Below are 20,135 nucleotides of genomic sequence, written 5' to 3' on the forward strand. Positions count from 1 at the left end.
TACTCTCCCACCAGAGTGACTATTCCTAACGCTCCCCCTGATCATGGGACTCTCCCATTTAAAAGTCTTCAGTACCCTCCTGCGGGCTTACGCCTTAGCCCCGTGTCAAGCCCTGTAGTTTGACCTGGCCCTGGCTCAGGGTTGTCCCCAATCCTATACTCTGGTCATCTCAGCCGTCTCCCCAGAGAGAAGGCTCCCCAGGAACATTCGTTTTGTGGACCCCAGGGGTCGGAGGGTCCTTCAGGGAGCTGAGGCCGCTGCCACACTGTTCACATACTGCTCACCCTGCCTACGATGTGCTCTCTCCTTGTCCAACTGGTAAACTCCTAGTCAGCTTCAGGACCCAGCTGTAGGACCTCCTTGCTGGGAGAATGGGCTTCTCCCGTCCCTGTGTCATGCTCTGCCCAGACTGTTAATACTCACTGCTCTACGAGTATCTGAGCTGCCCATGCAGGATTTTGAGCTTCTTTAGGGCTGGGCCAGTGTCCTCTCCAGCACTGTAGCCCCATCACCTGACCCAAACGAAATGGCTTTGGAATGAATGAAGAACAGGCTGGTAACCAGAGTCTTCAACTCCTGCAGAAGGGTTTCTCTAAGGAAAGAGGAAGGCCTCGCCACGGCCAGCACTGAGAGCTTCCTCGAGACACGTGTCCTGTCTTTTCGTTTGTTTGTTGGGTCTGCGGGCCCTGCTACAATAGCAGAGAGGACACTATTGTTTTTTTCTGGCGGCTTTGGCTGGTCTCAGGTTGAGGTTGCAGAAACCATAACAAGTGGGGGCTACATTATATACATTCTGATTTAATAGTTTCCAATCTGGCAAAATTGGAAGGACCCAGCAAGGCCTCCTGCTGAGAGTTGCATTCCCTACCTCAGTGCCAGTGCCTGAAATTTCAGCCCCAGACGCCAACTTCTCTTCCCCCCAAGACGTTTTTTAAAATGCAGACTCATGTTGAGTCTGGGGCTCTGTGAACCTCCCCTTGTGTCCCCAGGATGGGACCCTCCCAGTTCTACAAGTACGAGTTCGGTGCCTGCACGGGTGGCCTGACCTCGCTGGAGGAGTACTCAGAGCAGCTCAAGGACATGGTGACCTTCCACCTGGGCTGCAGCTTCTCCCTGGAAGGGGCCTTGGAGAAGGTGGGGCTCCCCAGAAGAAACCCAGAAGGCCACGGCCACGTGTGTGCATACAAGGTAAAGACACAATCCACAAGGACAGAGTGACTTGGAAATACAGGTCGCCCTGTGTTTTTCTGTGGGAGAACATGGGCACAGGAGGCTGAAGACCTCAGCTCCGGTCCCCGCTCAGCCACTTTCTAGCTGAGCAACACAGGACAAGCAGTTAACCTCTCTGAGCTTATTTCCTTATCTGGAAAATGGGGCCACCAGCTCCTCTCTCCTGCCCACCTCTGGGATGGCTGTGGGCACGTGGTGTGGCCTTGAGGGGTGAATTGAGCCCTCTCAGCAGCTCGTTGTGGCTGTGTACACCAAACCTGTCCAGACTTTCTCTGGCTCCTTTAACTCAGGGCATCTCAGTGAGGTTTTTCTAAATCCTGCCTGGCCCGAACTTCCTGGCATCAGCGAGAATGTCCCTGGCTGGGTAAATGCCCAGGGATTTATGGCAGAGCCTCGGCCAGGCCATTAGCTGCTGGACCATGTCTCTGTCAGAAAAGCTGGGTCATGTTCTTGGCCAGAAGTGACTGTGGGTGGTCAGCCACGCAGTGTGGGCTGTGCCCACCGTTAGCGCCTGCCTCCTTACTGTGTCGCTGAGGTTAGACTCCAACCACTGCTTGTCATGAGAAAGAACGAGGTTCCCTCATCCCACTGACCCCTTCGGGACATTTACGTAAAGTCCAAGAAGGTACCCTGCCGGATCGATGGTCAGCCAGCATCAGCATCTTTATGGGAGACTCAGCTTGGGCTGAGCCCTGGGCTCTGGACTTTATTAGAGCTTGCTGGTCTGGGCTCCCGCCAGGGAGGCCCAGGCTGCCTCTGATGAGAATCGAGGCTGCCCACAGTGCCTGCTGCTTTTCATGTGTGAAAAATGTGCCTGGGTGGTTTTCTTGAAGGTAGGGAAGAGCGGGGAAAGAACCCTAGCGGCTGGCAGGGGCCGGGGGCAGAGTCTGGCCCCAGAGCACCCCTCCACGTGTAGCAGGTAAGAGCTGGGAGGGCCTCGCGGCTCATCGCACACAGCCTTTCGTTTTAGACGAGGGAACCGAGGCCTAAAGGACTTGCCCAAGTCCCAAATCCAGACAGGAACCCAGGACTCCCGGCTCCCACCTATAAAATGTCAACAGTAGATGTACGACGATTAAAAGGTGCTTTGCAGTGAGGCGCTCATCGCCGCGCAGAATCAGCGGTCAGCAGAGCCGTGGCTTCCGTGACACCTCACTGCCCGGTGCTCGCCAAAGAGCTTTCGGTCGAATATTGATACCTCTGCCCTTTGGCTCCTGGGAGAAATCTTGGATTCAGTCGGCAGCCTTGAGGGGACGAAGCCGCCCCACAAGGCAGTGCCTGGCCTCGGATACCCCTGTGGGTGTCCCTGGCCTGTGCTCCCTGCTACTCCCCCTCACCCCCTCCCCCTCCCCCTCACCCCCCCCACTCCCACCCCCTCCCCTCACTCCTCCCCATCCTCCTGCCTTCCCTACCCCCCTGCCAAGTGCCGTTGTTCAGAGGCTGACCTGGCAGGTGCACCAAGGGTTCTTCCTGCTGCTGCCAGGGTGCTGACACCAAGCCCCAGCCGGCCGGTCTCCCGGCAGATTATTCTCCTGGCTTTGTCCTAAGTCTTCCATAAGCCCCGCTGCAGGGACCAGAAGCCATTCAGGGTGGAGAAACCACATCACCAGGGAAGGTCACGTGGGTCGTCCTGGGCGGCTTCAGCTGAGGCAGGAGGGGCGAGGCGGCGCCCTGTGGGGTCCGGGCGCAGGCCCCCATCCGCCCAGTGGACTCGTGAGGCTGAGGAGACCCCCACGCCTCCTGCCAGGGGCCTGCTCCCGTGGGTTCCTCCGCCTCGATTCTCCCAGAGGTCTGCACCTGTGAGGTCCGTGGAGCAAATTCAGAGGGTCCGTGAAATTGGATGGGAAAAAATGTTACATTTGTCTTTTCATTGTCTCAGACTGAAACTGAGCATTTCCTTCCCTTATAAACGCGGGCAACCAACTGCAGTCCTATCGGCAGGCTCTGGAGCTGCCCAAAGCGATCACAGATATTTTCATGCCACATTCGAGTTCTTTCAGTAGGTCAGAAATATATATGTTGATTACTACTTCAAAATTATCACGGTAGATCTGTCATCTTGTTTCTTAAGAAACACGCATATTGCTGTGTCACGTTTTTTTTTTCATATGATATCTACGTCTGTAATGTAATGGGTTTCCTTTGTCATCCTATGCATGTCCTGTCATGTGGTTAAAAACACTGCTCTGATGGGGCTCCGTAGCTGCACCGGAGGGCAGAAAGGGTTCACGGCGCATACCAAGTTAGGGTTCTGTTTCAGACCCATAATCACCAGCAAACTTCCTCATCTGTACGTTGCATGAAAGTAGAAGCTACATTTTTATAAGAGCTACTTGTTCCTCCCACCTACATTATTCATGGCCTCGAGCCCTCGATACTCAGGGCTGTGATCTGTGTGAAGTTTATCTTATTTTTTAACATTTTTTTTTTTTTACTTGATTTCTTGGCAGACGACAGTGCCTTGTGCCACCATGGATGGCTTTTGCTGCCCCCTGGTGGTCACCATGATGCCTAGCCCCAAGGACAAGCTGGAAAGGCTGGTGCAAACCAGTTGCTCCACGGATGAGCAAGGATAACCCATTCATATCGCCAACCCAGGTCATATTGATCGAATATTGATACCTCGTGATTCTGACAGCTGCCCTTGGACTTCGGCCCGAGAAGACCGGATCTTTGTCCTCCCGCAGCCGTATTAGGGCTGGGTTTACAGATGTCCCTCAGATTTCAAAGACACTGCCCTTGGCGGAATAGCCACCCATTAGCTCCTGTGAACTTCAGGTGAACCTGGGGTGAAAGAAGCAGGAGGTGGAGGGTGGCGGCAGAGCTGTTTGTCTTGCGCTGAGCTCAGGGCAGCCTCTAACCTGCTGCTCAGCAGCACATTCGAGTGGGATGTGTCTCCCTTCTGGACGTTGACTTGAACTGAAACCCGTTGATCCCCAGCTCCTGAACTTAACCTGAGAGCGAATGAGCAGATCCACGGCTGGGAGCTGCCCAGGCCCCGTGGAGGCTCTGAGGGCCCGGTGAGAGCTTGGGGTTGGGCCTCGGGTGCGAGTCAGCGTTCAGTGTAACTGAACTCGCTCAGCTGTGCAACAGCCAGGATCAGACAAAGCCCGGCATTCTGTGACAATGCAGTCAGCGCATGCCACCTTCCTCACAGAACGATGATCTCAGGACCGCGCAAAACAAAGCGCCTGCTGACCGTCTTCTCGTGAGTGACACCGTCTTCGCTATCCTCGTGAGCACTTCATGGCGGGCCGGGGCAGGGACACTGTTGGCAGTCAAGCAACAGTGTCGGTCTGTGTTAAGTGACTCAGTCTATACCAAGATAAACTCAAAATCGCTTCATTAGCAACCTGTACAATGAAGGTGTTGGGCTAAATGCACCCAAGACTCCTCCAGTAATCACATGGGGGTGGGGGGGCGGTGAGATTCTGTTCCCTTCGAAGCGGACAAGATGTCAGCAAGCACCCTGAGACGCTAAGTCCCGAGTCCTTTTCTCTTCACCGTCCTCCAATATCAGCTAGCGCAATCCTGGGACGAGAGTTCCTCCCGGAAAAAGAACCATCAACCACCCCACGTGTTCAGCGTGGACGGCGGCCCCCAGGGCAGGGCCCGGAGGGATTCGTTTTCTCATTCCATCCGCAGAGCTGTTGGGGGGCGAATCAAAGATCTTTCCAAAGCTGACTGTGGGGATCCTGTGGCACGCCAGCCAAGAGACGTCCCGGTGTTCTGGCCTTCTCAGCTGACCAGTCTCGAAGCCGTCAGCGCCTGCAGTACGTCCGGGCCTGAGAGGGTGGTCGCTCCGACCCAGGGTGGACGCTGGTGGGTCTCTAGTTCTTGAAATTACAGTGCACTGATTAGAGGGATAAAGTCAGATAACGTAGACCCACAGCCCACAGCGACGATACCTCTGGCTTCTCTTTTTTCATTCCGTGACTGGGTCTCGCAAGAGCAGCTCGTCTTGCCTTTCGGCTCAAATACGTATTGATGAAATATAGTTCTCTCTCCAGAAGGCTCGCAGCCCATTCTAAGAGCCAATATTTATAGTGATCTTTTGAGGCATTTTGGAGGTTTGGAGGTGTGGCTTTGAAAGCGAAAGTGAAGGCAACACAACTAAACACACCATTTCACGAGGTAATTGCAAGCTATATTGTCAGTACATTTCTTCAAAGGCCCAGGGTGATATTACAATGAAGAGACACACGAGGGCGCCCTAACCAGCCCACAGTAAGATAGGGAAGTGAGAAAAACATTAAAATAATAACTATTGTCGCCCATTGTCGTAGACGCTGGGAAATTCTAGCCACACTTGCACTACAAATCAAAGAATTTGTTTCAAAAGTATTCATGGAAGTTTAGCTATGAGAATGGCCTCATAAAAGGAAAAGATAATTTCTAATATGGCAATGAGGCATAAATACCAAGACCCAAGTATTTGTTTACATAACATAAATGTATTGAGCACCTACTACATGCCAGGTATGGGCCCAGATCTTAGGAATAAATGCTGCACGAGACAAGATGAAGTTCTCAGGGAGCTCGTGGTCATTTCTGAGTGTGTGTGCACACACGCCCACACACACGCAGTAGATACCCTCCATCACGGTGGCCTCTTCCCTCCCCTGCCCCAGCCACCGGGGATGCCCTGCAGAAGAGGTCTCACTGCTCAGGGCATCCCAGCACACTCCAGCCCTTTAGTTCCGACTTGAGAGAGCATATTTGATCATAAATAAGAACAAATGACACCTTGAATCTAATTTACAAAACTTGTGCTCGAACTTTAACATCTAACCTTCTATTAGTGGCAGATTCATTGCTGCACACCTCACAAATTATTGGGGTGAAATCCCGTGTCACTCTCTGAGCCGATGTTCTGATGCATACCTGGCTTTAGAGTGACCGATTTCAGGTGCTGTCCAAAACGCAGGAAAACAATGATTGCATTCATCAAAATCCCTAGTCCTTCCCCTTAAACATACTGTCTGAAAGTTCATTGGCATGCTTTATGCATCTGTCAGTAGGTTTTCCTTCTGAGGTGTTGGCTGCCTTTGGCTTTCTGTTGAATCTGAGACATTTTATTGCTTTGTGTGTGTGTGATCTCCAAGACGTTATTTACTCATTCACATCTAGATTTACTGAGGACCTTTTATGTGCAAGGCACTATGTGGGGCCCTGAGATGAACAGGCAGTGGTCCCTCGACCCCAAGAATACACAGCTGAGTGGGGGCGGAATACTCAAGGATAAGACATTGAAGAAAGCAGAAGATGTAAATTAAGCATCGTGAGTACTAAGCACCTGATGGGCCAGGCCCAAGGACACAGAAGGAGTGTGATACGGTGCCTGGTTCGATAATGCAAACCATCATTTATCCAGGGCTTAAACTGGAGCAGGCGCTTTGCTAACTACACATGTTTATATGCATTTTCCAGTTTAGTTCTGACAACCATGTGAGACGTTATCATTATTTTATAGTCGAGGACACAGTTGCATCTCAGACCCTAATGTGTTTGCCGTGCTCAAGATATGTGCCTAATAACTCTGCTAGAGTGCTTCCCATTGCCTGTAATCTAGCAGGGGAGAGTTTTTTAAAGAACAAAATGAGCATAAACCAAAGCAAAATATAAGTGCTGTGAGAAAAACAGAAGCTATGTTCAGAGAGAGCTGTCTGTTAACAAAGCTAACGTGTGCTGCGCAGTAAAGCCGGATGGCTTGGTGCATTGTAAGAGCTCAGTAGGTACTTTCTGATATCCATGAGGTCACATTAATGGAACCTCTTAGAGCCCCACGGTAGCTGCGGCTTCTTTTCCCACACCCACCTCATCTTCGCTCTCCTGAAAACTCAAGGCACCTGTTTAAGGAGAACTTGATTTAGCCATAAGCCAGCTTGCTCTGACCTGGCGCCGATAAGCTGTTGGCAGAGTCGATGATGCGTGGTGCCATCTCGTCCCCTGACAGTGGACTAGAAGAGAATGGACTGGGTGTAATGAAGTTGGTGGGCTCAGTCCCTCTCGTTGTGTGTTTTAGAGACACCACTGGCTTTCACCAGCGCACCAGGTTGCCCAGTCATGGCCGACCTGAAGGATATGGAGGCTCCAGCCGGTGGTCTCGCCCCCAAAGGAATTCCAGAAGTCTACCCCATTTCCCAAGATCCTTTGCACTACAGCATCATATCAGCCTCAGACACTCAGAAGATCAGAGAGCTGGAGTCTATAATTGCTGTAGACCCAGGTAAGAAACAAAGCATTCACACCTTAATGGCCTGGAGAAATCCATCATTGACGTAATGTTCAGTAAAAAAGGCAGCATAAAACTGTATCTACGGTATGATTTTTGTAAATGTTTATACTGTGTATGAATCCCAAAAAGACGAAAAGTAAATGCACCAAAACAGTGATGTTGATGACCTCTGGGTAGTGGGATAATGGGTGATTTTATTTCCTTCTTGGTTTCTTTCCTCCCTCCAAATTTTTCAACAATAAACGTGTGAGGGAGTTTGGAAGGTGAGCTTATTAGTTGGATGCATTGCCAGAACTAAAATGGGTTTGGGAAGGTAAGAAAAAGAGACTGGTCCCTTGGTAGTCACGTGCCACCATTTAAACATCATCCATGTATTTAATAATAGCTATAATTGTCTCCTTTTGTGCCATTTCCCTGAAATTGGGCATAGAACAGTTTGTTCTTGCATGGGGTGGCAGTGGTAGGGGCAGGAGCCGGATTTCTACTCCTTGGGGAACGCTGGTGGGGCAGGACCCTGCAGCGACAGCCTCACAGCAGTTTGCAGCCAGCCCATATATTGCATCTCAGAGGTGGGACAGCCCTGCTGTGGCGCGTGAGCCGCTGGCTTTCTAGACAGGGACAGCACTAGTGGGATCCGTGAGGGGTCTGCAGGTTCCACTGAGGAGTTTTACTGAAAGCCAGTCCAGGGGGCTCTTGACTTCCTGCTGCATCTTCATTTAAAAGTCGGGTTTCTAATCTCAGGTGGCCAGCAGAGGGCGCCATTGTGTGTGAGTGTTTTTTGATTTTGTTTTGTTTCGTTTTGTTTTTTTTTTTCTAACAAAAGCTCACAAAGAATTAAGATGTGGACTTCACAGCCTCTCTCTACTTCAGTTTCCCCATCAGTATAATAGGAATAATAACAATTATACCTCTCTCAGGGCTGAGATAGCTAAGAAGAATAATAGCTATCATCTACTGAGTTTTACTCTAAGCCACACATCTGTTAAAAGCGTTCACATGTTTCGCCCTATTAAATTCTCCCAACGACCCTACAAGGCAGCTATTATTAATTTAACAGATGAGGAGACTGAGGCAGATGAGGCTGAGAAACTTGCCCAAGTCCACGTAGTAGGTGAACAGGGAGAACTCAGAACCACGCCCACCGGCCCCAGCATCCAAGATTTATCGGTGTTGGATTAATTGGAATCTGAGTCTGAATGGTATGTCACAGTCTCTCCCAGGCAGTTAAAAGGTGCTTTGGCCTCTCCTGATTCACAACCCCTTTCCCCTCCTGCCCCATCTCACGGGCTGTGATTTCTATTCTTGGGGTGCTCTTTGCACCTTGGCCGTCTGGAGAAGGCATATGTGGCCTCCCAGATGGCCTGCCGGACACCTGTTTCCCAAACAGATACCTGGATCGATGGTGGCAGGGCCCCCGTGGAGAGCAGAGGTGTGAGGCCAACCTGGTGCGGTCAACTCTCCAGGCCAGACTCCTGGGACCCAGACAGAGCTGATCGTGGTGACACTGGGGTAGAGGACGGTGCCTGGGCGAAGCCACCGAGCAGACAGCCTGGGTGCCCTTTTGTGTTGGCTACCATTATGGCCCTGAATCTGACAGTGCAGACCAGCCTGAAAACTCTCTGATCTTTCCCCTGGGCCTGGGAACAAAGAGGGGTCTGCAGTAACAAAATTTCCTGTGAAATTATGGGACATAGCTTTTGCTTTTCTGTTTGTCTATTAGGGTTTTCATTCATTTATTCATTCATTCATTCATTCTGCAGAAAATATGGTTTCTCTAACATATAGACACAGAGTAAATTTGGGACAAACCCCCCACCCTGCCCCAGCATATGCTCCTTTTAGGATATATGTATAGAGAGAGGCGAATGCTCACGGCTATGTATACATAGAGTCTCTTAATCGTTGATCTCCTTGGTGGATATTTTTTAAAATTTCTGCAATACTTTCTCTCTCACAAACATTCTTACCCACACTGACTGCTCCCTCACGGAACACAAGGGTCATGAGGGAAGATGAATTACTGACTCCGCCATTACCTCAGATAAACAATTAACTGAGAAGTAAATTTACTGCAGACGTGGTGCACCCATGGCTTAATAAGAATGACCCGAGGGCTTGTCCACAGCACCCCCTTTGGTAGCTGTGCGGACTGTGTGCCAAGGCTTGACGTAGGGGGCTCAGCGTAAAGGCAGATTCATGGCTGTCTGGATATGCCAACATCATCTATTAAGAAACGTCTTTAATCTTCCAGAATCACAGATGCTTTTGATTCCTGCTGTATTAAAGAAGCAGATAAAAGATTGATGGCAATGGACTGAGCATTACTCACTGGGCATAGTAATAGTCATTTTTGAGAGAACATTGGCTTGCATTTGAGGAACCTGGAGAATATGAAGGAATACGAGGTTTATAATGATGATGTTTGCACTAATAGTGAAATCATCGTAAATATACAGACTGTTTTAAACTTGACAAAATTCTCGCTTCTTCTCTCTTTTGATGTTCACCATATCCTCTGAAATAGGTTACAGTCCAATTTTTTTCTTTAAAAATGTCATTTTTCTCCCCTTTGGTCAACAGCAACTTGTGTTCATTGTAGAAACATCAGAAAACATATGAAAGTAAAGAGGCAATAAAAATTATCAGAATCCCATCACAATTAGCCATTATTAACAGTTTTATGTTTGCCCTTCGAGTCTTTTACTTCAGTTTTGAAACTATAAGATTGAAACAAACAACTATATATATATATATATATATATATACACACACACATATGAATCATGCTGTGATACTATTTTAGAACTTGATTTTTTTTCACTTTTTGAATACAGTATAGACTTCTTTCCATGCCATTAAATAGTCTTCTACAACATCCTTTTTAATGTTTGCGTAGAGTTCAATTTTACCAATGTTCCACTGAGTGCATTAACATCCTATTGTTTGGCACCAGAAAGAGCGCTGCAGTGAGCATTGCTGTGACTGTGTGTGTACAGACCCATGAGCACTTTATTAGGATAAGTTTCTAGAAGTGGATTGCTGGCTCCAGTGGAATATACAAATCTAAGTTACAAATCACCCTCCAGACTAGCGTTCCAGCTTCCGCTCCCACTGGCAGTATGTGAGGGCCATTTCCGCGTAGCCGTCCTCCACCTGGACCACCCCCACCTGGACCACCCCCATGTTCCACCTGGGAAAACTGAGGTTCAGAGCAATCAAGGATGAGGCCAAGGTCACACAGCTACAATGCGCCAACACTTGGACTTAAATATAAGTGTCCAGCTTCTAAATCTGGAAATTTTCCTCCCTGACAAGAGTACCAACCCTGGGTCCCTTCATATTCTCCAGGCACCTCAAATGCAAGCTGACATCCTCTCATGTCCCTTAGGCCCACCTCTCAGCTCGACCACAACCGGGGTGGAGGCTCTGAGTCACATCCTGCTTTCGCACGGCACAGATGCTCTGAGCTGACCCGAGTAAGGATAAAGGCGCACAATGGTATGTTACGAGAGTCAGGAGGCTGTGCCGCCCTGTGGGACTGGCTTGGCAGCCACTGGTGGCATTGACAGCAGATGCTGCTGGTGCCCTGCCCGAACCCCAGCTGCGGCGGGCACTTCCCAGCACGACAGTTCCCCACCTGAGATTCGAGTCTGTTCCTCCGCCGGAGCAGGACGGCCCAGGCGTGCAGAGGAGTTCGCGTCCCGATGGGCAACCTTCACCCAATAGGGGACAGGAGCCGGTGAATAAGTGCCCAGTCTCCCTGTCCCCTGGAAGGACAATCCTTAGAAGTGTCGCGCTCCGTTTCCTAGAGGATCTCAAGCAGGACTGAGCCGCAGGTGCCTCCGGAGTTTACCTGCTCGCTCCCAGTGCTTCGTGCCTTCTCTCCCTTCCCTCTCTCACGTCCTCCAACCGAGGACTTGTTTCCTGGGCTCACTTTCCACTGAAACATCCATCCCCAAGCCCTTGTCTTAGGGTCTTCTTTTGGGGAACCCCCAACTAAGACAGCACTTGCGTCCCCTCCTTTGTCTGCGTGCCTCGTATTTGAGTTTCCCGAACTGCTGTAACAAATAAAGCCCAACATGCTTTGTTCAAATGTGATAGAAATATTTGCCTCTCACGCAACAGTCCAGGATGGGACTTCCAGGGCGAGCGTGTCAGTTCAGCAGGAAGGGGGATCCACCCCGCCCAGTCACTCAGGGACCCAGCAGCTCTGCCATCACCTCGTGAGACCTCCAGGGGGCGCCAGTTGTCAACATCCCAGCCCCCAAGAAAAGGAAGACCTTGGGGGAGTGCACCGGAGGTATGTGGCCAGGCCTGGTGGCGGCACACGTCAGTCGCTACCACTAGCAGGCCCGTTCGACCGCTCTGTGAATATTACCGAGAGAGAGCCTAGTCTTGTGGCGTCGGCTGACCGGGAGAGGCTGGGCAGCCATTCACCCGACTCCCCTTCACTACTCGGAGTCGGGGAAGAGAACACAGTCTGGCGAACAGTTAGCCATCTCTGGCACATCCTTCAAATCCACCTCCGAAATAAAAAGAAACCAACAAAAAATCAAACCACAATTTCTGTAAGTTTCCACGTGAAACACAATTATGTTATTTTGTGATTTTATTTTATTTTTTCGTAATTCTAGGCAACAGGGGCATCAGGCACCTGCTCCGTGAAGACGAGCTGCTGAGGGGCCGCTCTGTCGCTGTCCCATGACCGCTCGGTCCTCGTCACCACCGGGTTTCCCACACATTTCAGACACGAGCCTCCGGAGGAGACGGACGGCCCACCGGGAGCCGTGGCCCTGGCTGCCTTCCTGCAGGCCTTGGAGAAGGGCGTCTCCATGATGGTCAACCAGAGAGCCTTGAGTTTGTTCGAGAAGCTTGTCAAAGAAGCCGTTGAGCAAGGTGAGCAGTGGGATGGGGGGGGTAGGAGGAAGTCAGTGTTTGAGGAACTGCCATGCACCTGTCCCGGGGCGTTTTCTCTGAGGCTCAGAACAGGTCTTTGGTATCAACAACATTGTCCCCATTTATAGATGAAGAGACCGAAGCTCTGGGAGGTCCAGGGGATCTATTCAAGTGGGAATGGTGAGCTGGAGTTTGAACCCAGGTCCACCAGGCTTTGCAGTCCATGTACCTGCGGCTCTCCCTATGAGATGCGGGGTGACCTGCAGAGGACTCTTAGCAACCCCGGACATCCCCGATCGCCCAGAGTTGGAGGGGGGGTGGTTGGGAACAAAGTGGATGAGACGCTCAGACAGCAGTGTCCCATCCAGCCCTGACGGGCAGGCGTGTGCCATGCTACCCGGGTCCCTGGAGCATCCAGGTGGGCCTTGGAGCTGCGAGCGATGCCCACGTGAGGCTAGGATACGGAGGTCGTCTCAGGTCCTCACCGCACCTCCTTCCTGCAGGTGCTGTTCCGGCGTAAGCTGGGAGCCTGGTGAATCTCACCTGCTTCCCAGCGCCTGTCTCTCTGTGTCCCTCAAAATGCATTCTTCGGGAAGTATTTTTTTTTTTTTTTAGCCTCTAAAACAGGCTTCAACCCCCAGAAAGCCTACCCTAAAGCATCAGCAATGATGAAAGTTTCAAAAAGTTCTGTCTGAACATACAGAATCCATATCACGCGACAAATATGTGTTGAGCACCTACTATGTGCCGGGCACTATTTTTGGCTCTTGAGATCCACTGGTGAACAAAACTGACTACAACCCTGCCCTCGTCGAGTGCGTATTCTAAGGGAGTGTGACAGACAATAAGCAACACAGGACAAAAGGAAAGTACAGAGCCCAGGTGGTGGGCTGCTGTTTGAAACAAGGTGGTCAGAGAAGGCCTCATGGAGAAGGTGCCATTTGAGCCAAGAGTTCAAGTTAGTGAAGGAGTGAGGCCAGACCTGGTTAGAGGAAGTGTGTCCCAGGCTGTGACAATGGCCAGGGCAGAGGCCATTAGGTAGAGTAGGGGCCTGGCAGGTTTAAGAGAGGGGAATGGCCAGCTGACTTGCCTAGAGTGGATGAAAAGCAGAGCAGCTGGACAGGAGGACAGAGAGGTCACAGAAGCCAGATCGAGAAGGGCCTTGAGGGAAATGTGAGTACCTGGATTTTTCTTCTGGGTGAGATGGGAAGGCTTGTGGCCACTGCGTGGAGCAGGGCCATGTTCTGGCTTAGGTTTTAAGGGATCACCTGGGTAGCTGTAGGGACGAGGGCAGAAACAGGAGATCGGCCGGGTTATTGCAGCAGGAGATGAGAGTGGTTTAGCGTGCGTGGTGCCCTGTAGCACGTCCCTTTGCCCACCCTCCCCGTCCCCTACTGTGATTTCAGCCGCAGCTGGGGTAAGTTCCGAGTCACACTGACCTGACCGTCCCCACCATGGCCAGTGTTTTACAGAGTTTCTCCAAAGCTTGAAAAACTACTCAGCCAGAAGTTTGCGGGCTACTGCCTCCAGGGCCCCCTCAGCCAGTGGGAGACAGAGTCTAGTCCCCTGCCTCCCGTCTTTTGGAGACACTCAAGTCCTGATGGAACGGAGACCCCATTTCCTAGATAGTGACCTCGAAAATGCACATATCCCCATTGGCTTTTCCTCCTCCCGTCCCCACTTTCCCTGTTCCCTCCCAAAGCCTCTTGAAATCATCTCGCAGATGAACCAGCTGCAGCCACGCCTTTGTCTCAGACTTGGGAACCCAGACAGGTGAATGGTACAGGTGGAGGTTGTAAGGAGCAGCTTGAACAGCCTCTGTTTTGAAGGTAGAGTCACGATTTCCGGGTGGATTGGTTATAGAGAAGATGGGGGGTCAGCGTATCATGGGTACAGAGTTTCTGTTAGGGAAGATGTAAAAGTTCTGGAGATGGATGATGCTGATAGTCAAACAATGTGAATGTGCTTAACGCCAGAGAACTGTACAGTTAAAACGGAGAAGATGGTAAATTTTACGATATGTGTATTTTACCCCAATTACAATTTTAAAGAGTGTGGGTTTGAGCCTGGGTGACTGAAAGTGTGAAATACCTTCTAGACACACGAGTAGAGAAGTCAAGGAGGCAGTGAGATTGACGAGTCAAGTTCAGGAGGGCAGTCTGGGCTGCGGAGATAAATCGGAGAGCGGTTGGCACCTTGACGGCTTTTAATAAAAGTCAGGACACCGGATGCGCTCGCGAGGGAATAAGTAGGAACGGACAAAAGGCCCTGGGTTGCTCTACATAGAGAGGTCGAGGATGAGAGGGGGTGTCTGCAGGGAGGCAGGGAGCAGCACCAAGGACGGAGGAAAACCAAGGGACTGTGCAGTCATCGAGGAGAGGGGACGGCCAGCTGTGCCAGATGCCACCAGCAGGCCGGCGGTCATTTCCGCGTAACCACTGGTTTGGTGGATGTTTTCAGCCGCCCGTGTTCCCAGAAGTCGCCCTGACTTCCTGCTCACTCGGTCGCCCCGCTCAGGGGAATCCGCTGGACTTGAGCTCAGGCCTGGGGCTCACCCGCGCGGTGGCTCAGTAGGTGTCATTTGCTGTGTGGACGAAGAAAGGAAAAGCGATTTGACCTTTTAATGAAAATGATTTCAGTTCTTTTTATAACTGAAATCTAGGAAATGTTTAAAGAAGAAAAATCTCAGTCGTTTCTTCCCTGTCGAGTATAAATTGACCACATTGACAGTTGGTTCTTTGTAGCTCAGGGTGGGATCAAGTCTTGCCCGACCTTCCTTTCCCAAGGCTTTCATCACCACGTGCAGCCCCCTTGGGGATAAGTTATGTTCCCTGCCCTGTTAGGGTCTCTGTTTGGGGTGGGAACCGGTATCGCGACGCTGACCTACGTACTTGGCTTTGCCCGAGTGATTTAGCATCTCTGAGCCTCAGTTTTCCTCCTCTGTAAAACGGGGATCACTGTGGTTCTTATCACACAGAATTGCGAAAATTGAATGAGAGCGTACATGTCACGTGCTCAGCAGAGGGCTGGCTGACTGTCACCGTGTGCACCTACATGTGTCCCCAGCAATCATAATGACAGTGGCCCAGAATAGGCCTCTGTTCACGTGGCGCTGTGGCATCTACGTGGAGCATATTTGCTAGCCCACGATGTTGGTGACACCAGCCTGATTCCACCCCCACTTTCCACCAACCTGGGGTTCACTCAGGACTAAGAGCAAACTTAAGTATCCTCTGGGTCGAAGTCCTGGCTTACCTAACAGCATATTCTACTGGTAAATGCCATTCAATAATAGAAATGATCATTTCCAAAGAAGCTTTAGAAAAACCAACATGAATTCCCAAGACGCACTGCCAGGGCTGATATGTCTACCCTTTGCCTTTCGTTTCAAGGTGTTCTGAAGACACGGATCCCAATTTTGACTTACCAAGGTGCATCAGCGAGAGCTGCTCAGGCGTTTCTCTGCAAAGAGAGGGACCCCAAGTCGCCTAGGTATGTGTGTCCCCTCCCAGTTTAAAGTGGGTGCTGGTGGAAAAGCCCGCCTGCCATTACCTGACAGCAAGGCTCCCACACACCTGGGCTCTCCAGGAGGAACAAAGCCATGAGCCCAGGGGTTCTGATGGGCTGGACTGACCAACGAGACAGGCGTGTCGAGGTGTGTACTGGGGACTTCACAGAGGGTCTCTGCAAGTGGCAGGTCCCTGGGAGATGACATGTCTTTCTTAGTAGAGGGAGGAGATAGGAAAATTATACAAAACGAAAACTAGCAGTTTCTCAAACTGGATCATGACCCATGAGAAAATAATGAAATCATTTTGGGTGAGGGTAACCAGCACCTCTGGAAAATGAAATACTATATATCTTATATAGTAATGGCAAGTGCTTGCTTGCGTGTGTGTGTGTGTGTACATGTGTGAATTTTTTACTATCATGGTCAAACATTTTGAAAAACACTTCTTTATTTTATGTAGGATGTATTTCGGATCTTACAACTTTTAATACCGTGTTTGCCAAAGTTTTTTGACAACATTCCAGAGTGATACATTTTTCATCACAAGCCACACACACACACGTTAGGTGAAACAGAAGTTTCAAAAAACAATATTTACTCTTGCCATGTGCAATGTACTCATATTTTCTATTCCAGTCTATTCTAGTCTGCTCTATTCTAGTCTGCTCTCATCTACTTGTCAGCAAATGCTGGCCTGTGAAATAAATCTATTTTACAACCCACTAACGCGTGTCCACTTAGAATTTAAAACACTGCTTTGCTAGGCCTGGAAGCCAGAGCTATATTGCAGCTCACAGCAGAATCAGGCGTTTATAATGAGGACCCCGAGTCACCAAGGAGAAGTTTGATTGTGGATCTGATATACCATTTAAAGCTGCAAGACCGCATGTGGCGCATATTAGAAACATTTATATTTCCTGAATGGTTAGTGTACCAACAATGTTCTGGCTCCTCGGGGAGCAGCTAGAAAATTCCCTTGGGTGGGACCTGGTGCCAGATAATACAGGTATTGCTCTGTTTGCTTAGTGGAGGGAGGTGAGCCAGACCTGGCCGTGGGGAGACAGAGTTCCTCTCTCTTTGGAGAAGATGCATTAACTTTGCCCGGGGAGCAGCTTCCCAGGAGTGAATTGCTTCCCACATTAGCAGAATGGACCCTTCTGGCCTAAAAAAAAAAAAAAAAAAAAATCAATATACGTTCACAAGGTATGCCACTGAGTTCTCTTGGGGGGAAGGTCCAGAAACAGAAAGTAAAATGACAGTTGATGAGGTCCGGAGCCAGAGGAGTGGGGGGTTAGCTTTCTTCCAGGACAGAGGGTGTGTTGCAACTCTTGTGCTAAACTGATTTTCATCACCATCGATGTAGATGTAGAGGAAACTCAGGGTCAAAGCTTCTTCCTCCTGCTGATTCTGCTTCTCCGCGACTGCCTTTCCTGCCCTGGGCTTGTCGCCTCAGGGTTGTGTTCCAACACCTGCTCGGTGGCCTTCTTGCCCAAGTCTTCATGATGCCACCGCATTCTAGCACAACCAAAGGACGTGGACAGGCATGAAGGTTCTGTTTTTAAAAACGTGCAGAGAAAGCATTCTTAAGATTTTTTGTTGTTGTCGTAAAGTATACATAACATAAAAATGACCGTTTTAGCCATTTTTAAGTGTACGGTTCTGTGTCATTAGGTACACACACACTGCTGTTCAGTCAGCACCGTCCAACTCCAAAACTTTTTCATCTTCCCAAACTGAAACTCTATGCCCATTAAACACTAATGTCCCCATCCCCCCAGCCCTCAGCCCCTGTCAACTACCATTCTACTTTTGGTCTCTATAAATTTCACTATTCTAGGTCTCTCATATAATTGGAGTCATACAGTATTTGTCCTTTTGTGACTGGCTTATGTCACTTAGCATAATGTCCTCGAGATTCATCCATGCTGTACCATGTGTCAGAATGTCCCTCCCTTTAAGGCTGAATAATGCTCCATCGCAAGTACGTACATGTATACATTTTGCTTATCTGTTCGTCCGTTGGTGGATGCTTGGGTTGCTTCCACCTTTTGCCGATTGTGAATAATGTTGCTATGACTGTGGGTGTATAAATATCTCTTCGACACTCAGCATTCAATTCTTGGGGACATATACTCAGAAGTGGAATTGCTGGATCATATGGTAATTCTATTTTAATTTTTTTTTTTCAGTAACTAGCACATAATTTTGCACAGTAGAGTTAAGATGTCAAAGAACTCCATCATGGGGGCGGGGTTTAGAGAGATATAAAAATACAATTTTTGTGTTCTTAAATTAGATCATCAAAACAATACCTCCTAATAATAATAAAAAGTGTCATATAATAATAATGGCCACCACAACCACTAATGTTTCCTGAGCATTGAGTGGGTGTGGGGCTCTACTCGAGGCACCTCTAATGCGTTTTCTCAAGCTTAAGAAGTTAAGTGACTTGCCCAAGGCCGGGGGCATGAGGTCTGATTCCACAGCCTGCATTCTCAACGCCATGCTCTCTGTGCCCCTTCTCTCTCTCTCTCTCTCTCTCTCTCTGTCTGAAGAAGTTTATCTTGTGGTCAATTCGTTTGTTTCCTATTTCAATTCCTTTTTAGTCTATTTGTGTCCGTAAACCAAACAGGATCCCGGAAGAGGGCGGCAGTGGGCCAGTGGCAACCCACACTCAAACCACTGGGTGCTGGCTCCCCCGCTGGTCACTGGCCACCTGGGTGGGGCACCAGCAGTGTCCACCACGGAGACCTTCACCGTCAGCCTTCCTCCCACAGACTCTGACTCTAACAAATTGCTAAAGATCCTGATATTGTTTCTTAAAATGCTCCAACAGACCAGCCCCTGGCACGGTTCCTGGTGCAGAGTAGATGTTCAGCCAAGTTCTGTAGGAATGAAGGAACCAAAGAGAGAATGAAATGTCCTTCATACATACATGGCAGGCGTGACCCTTCAACAAGGCAGCCACGCTCTCCATAAGGACCCTGTGCTCTTGCTTCCTGGTAGATTCGACCATCTGGTGGCCATAGAGCGCGCAGGAAGGGCTGCCGATGGCAATTACTACAATGTGAGGAAAGCGAACATCAAACACTTGGTCGACCCCATTGACGATCTCTTCCTCGCAGCGCAGAAGATTCCTGGAATCTCATCAGTGGGTAAGCAAGGGGCACCCAGAATTTGACAGGAACATGTCAGCACTAAATGCCTTTTTTACTGGCTGTCAAACAGAGGACAGGAAAGAGTTATATGGGCACCATTGTTTTCCAGCCCAGAGATGCTCTTTGTTTATTATGTTCCATATATACAATAATGACACCGTCATTTAGAAATCCAGCATTCCCACAAGCAAGAAAGGCAAATGACATTTAACCAAGCGTATTCCATTTGCCTAACTCAAAAATATTAAAACTCATAATAAAATCAAGTCACGGCATATTATTTTGCTCATATAGGATGACCAAATGCCATATATATTATGTATCATCTTATAAAGTATATTAATTTTTAAATATATCTTAAATATATGATTGGCGCAGTATTTTGATTGCTAATGATGTAATAGCGTGATCGTGTCTATACAGAATTTTATAGTTTTCAAAGAGGTTTCACATCCATTGTATTGTTTAAGCCTCTTTAAAGCCCTGTGAGGCAGGTAAGGCAGGTATAGTGTCCAAAAATGAGGCTTAGGGGGTCTTCTTGAGGTTGCCTAGCTAATTAGTGTTGCTGAGAGAATTAGGAGCAGAGCCCAGATTCCCAGGACCCTACCTGATATGCTTTTCATGGAATCTATGAATTTCTGAAGGGCTTGATATAACTCCTAAGGCCTTCTTCCCCCAGGGGTAGTTAGGTATCAGACCCTGGAGTCATTAAGGCATGTTTGCCATGCAGTGTTTATCTGTTTTCTTCAGAGTGTTTCCCAGACTCATTAGTTGCCTTAGGCTTTTAAAGGTTTTGACGAGACAACGAAAGTCTTCCCGTCTTCCTGGCTGAGTAGAAATTTTCTGCAAATTGCCCTGGTCTTTCCCAGAAGAGGCCTTGGGTGTGGTGCCCACAGTGCAGTAGGTCTTGTGCTTCCTGTCTCTCCAGGCTGGGCAGGAGACATGCTCAGTGGGGAGGAGGAAAGGGTCTCTGAGTCCAGAGGAGCCCCAATCTGTGCTTATCCCCCCCCGGGTGAGACCCCCAAGATCCCAGAGGAAGCAGGTGGAGCTGGCCGTCTGCACCTTCACACTGCCTCCTTTGTGGACCCTTGGACACCCGAGC

The 20,135-nt window shown here is 49.5% G+C and overlaps 1 protein-coding gene across 1 annotated transcript in view; it reads left to right on the forward strand.

The window, feature by feature from the left end:
* The window catches only part of DGLUCY (D-glutamate cyclase), a 59,093-nt gene that overhangs the window by 23,496 nt on the left and 15,462 nt on the right, over nt 1-20,135 (forward strand). Inside the window, 8 exon segments of the mRNA XM_039884026.1 lie at nt 990-1,188; nt 3,681-3,828; nt 4,878-5,003; nt 7,256-7,459; nt 12,103-12,149; nt 12,151-12,364; nt 15,757-15,856; nt 18,882-19,030. Of these exon segments, the coding sequence (XP_039739960.1) occupies nt 990-1,188; nt 3,681-3,828; nt 4,878-5,003; nt 7,256-7,459; nt 12,103-12,149; nt 12,151-12,364; nt 15,757-15,856; nt 18,882-19,030 (1,187 nt within the window).

Source organism: Pteropus medius, unplaced genomic scaffold (genome assembly GCF_902729225.1).
Source record: "Pteropus medius unplaced genomic scaffold, Ma_sr-lr_union100, whole genome shotgun sequence".
NCBI lineage: Eukaryota > Metazoa > Chordata > Mammalia > Chiroptera > Pteropodidae > Pteropus > Pteropus medius.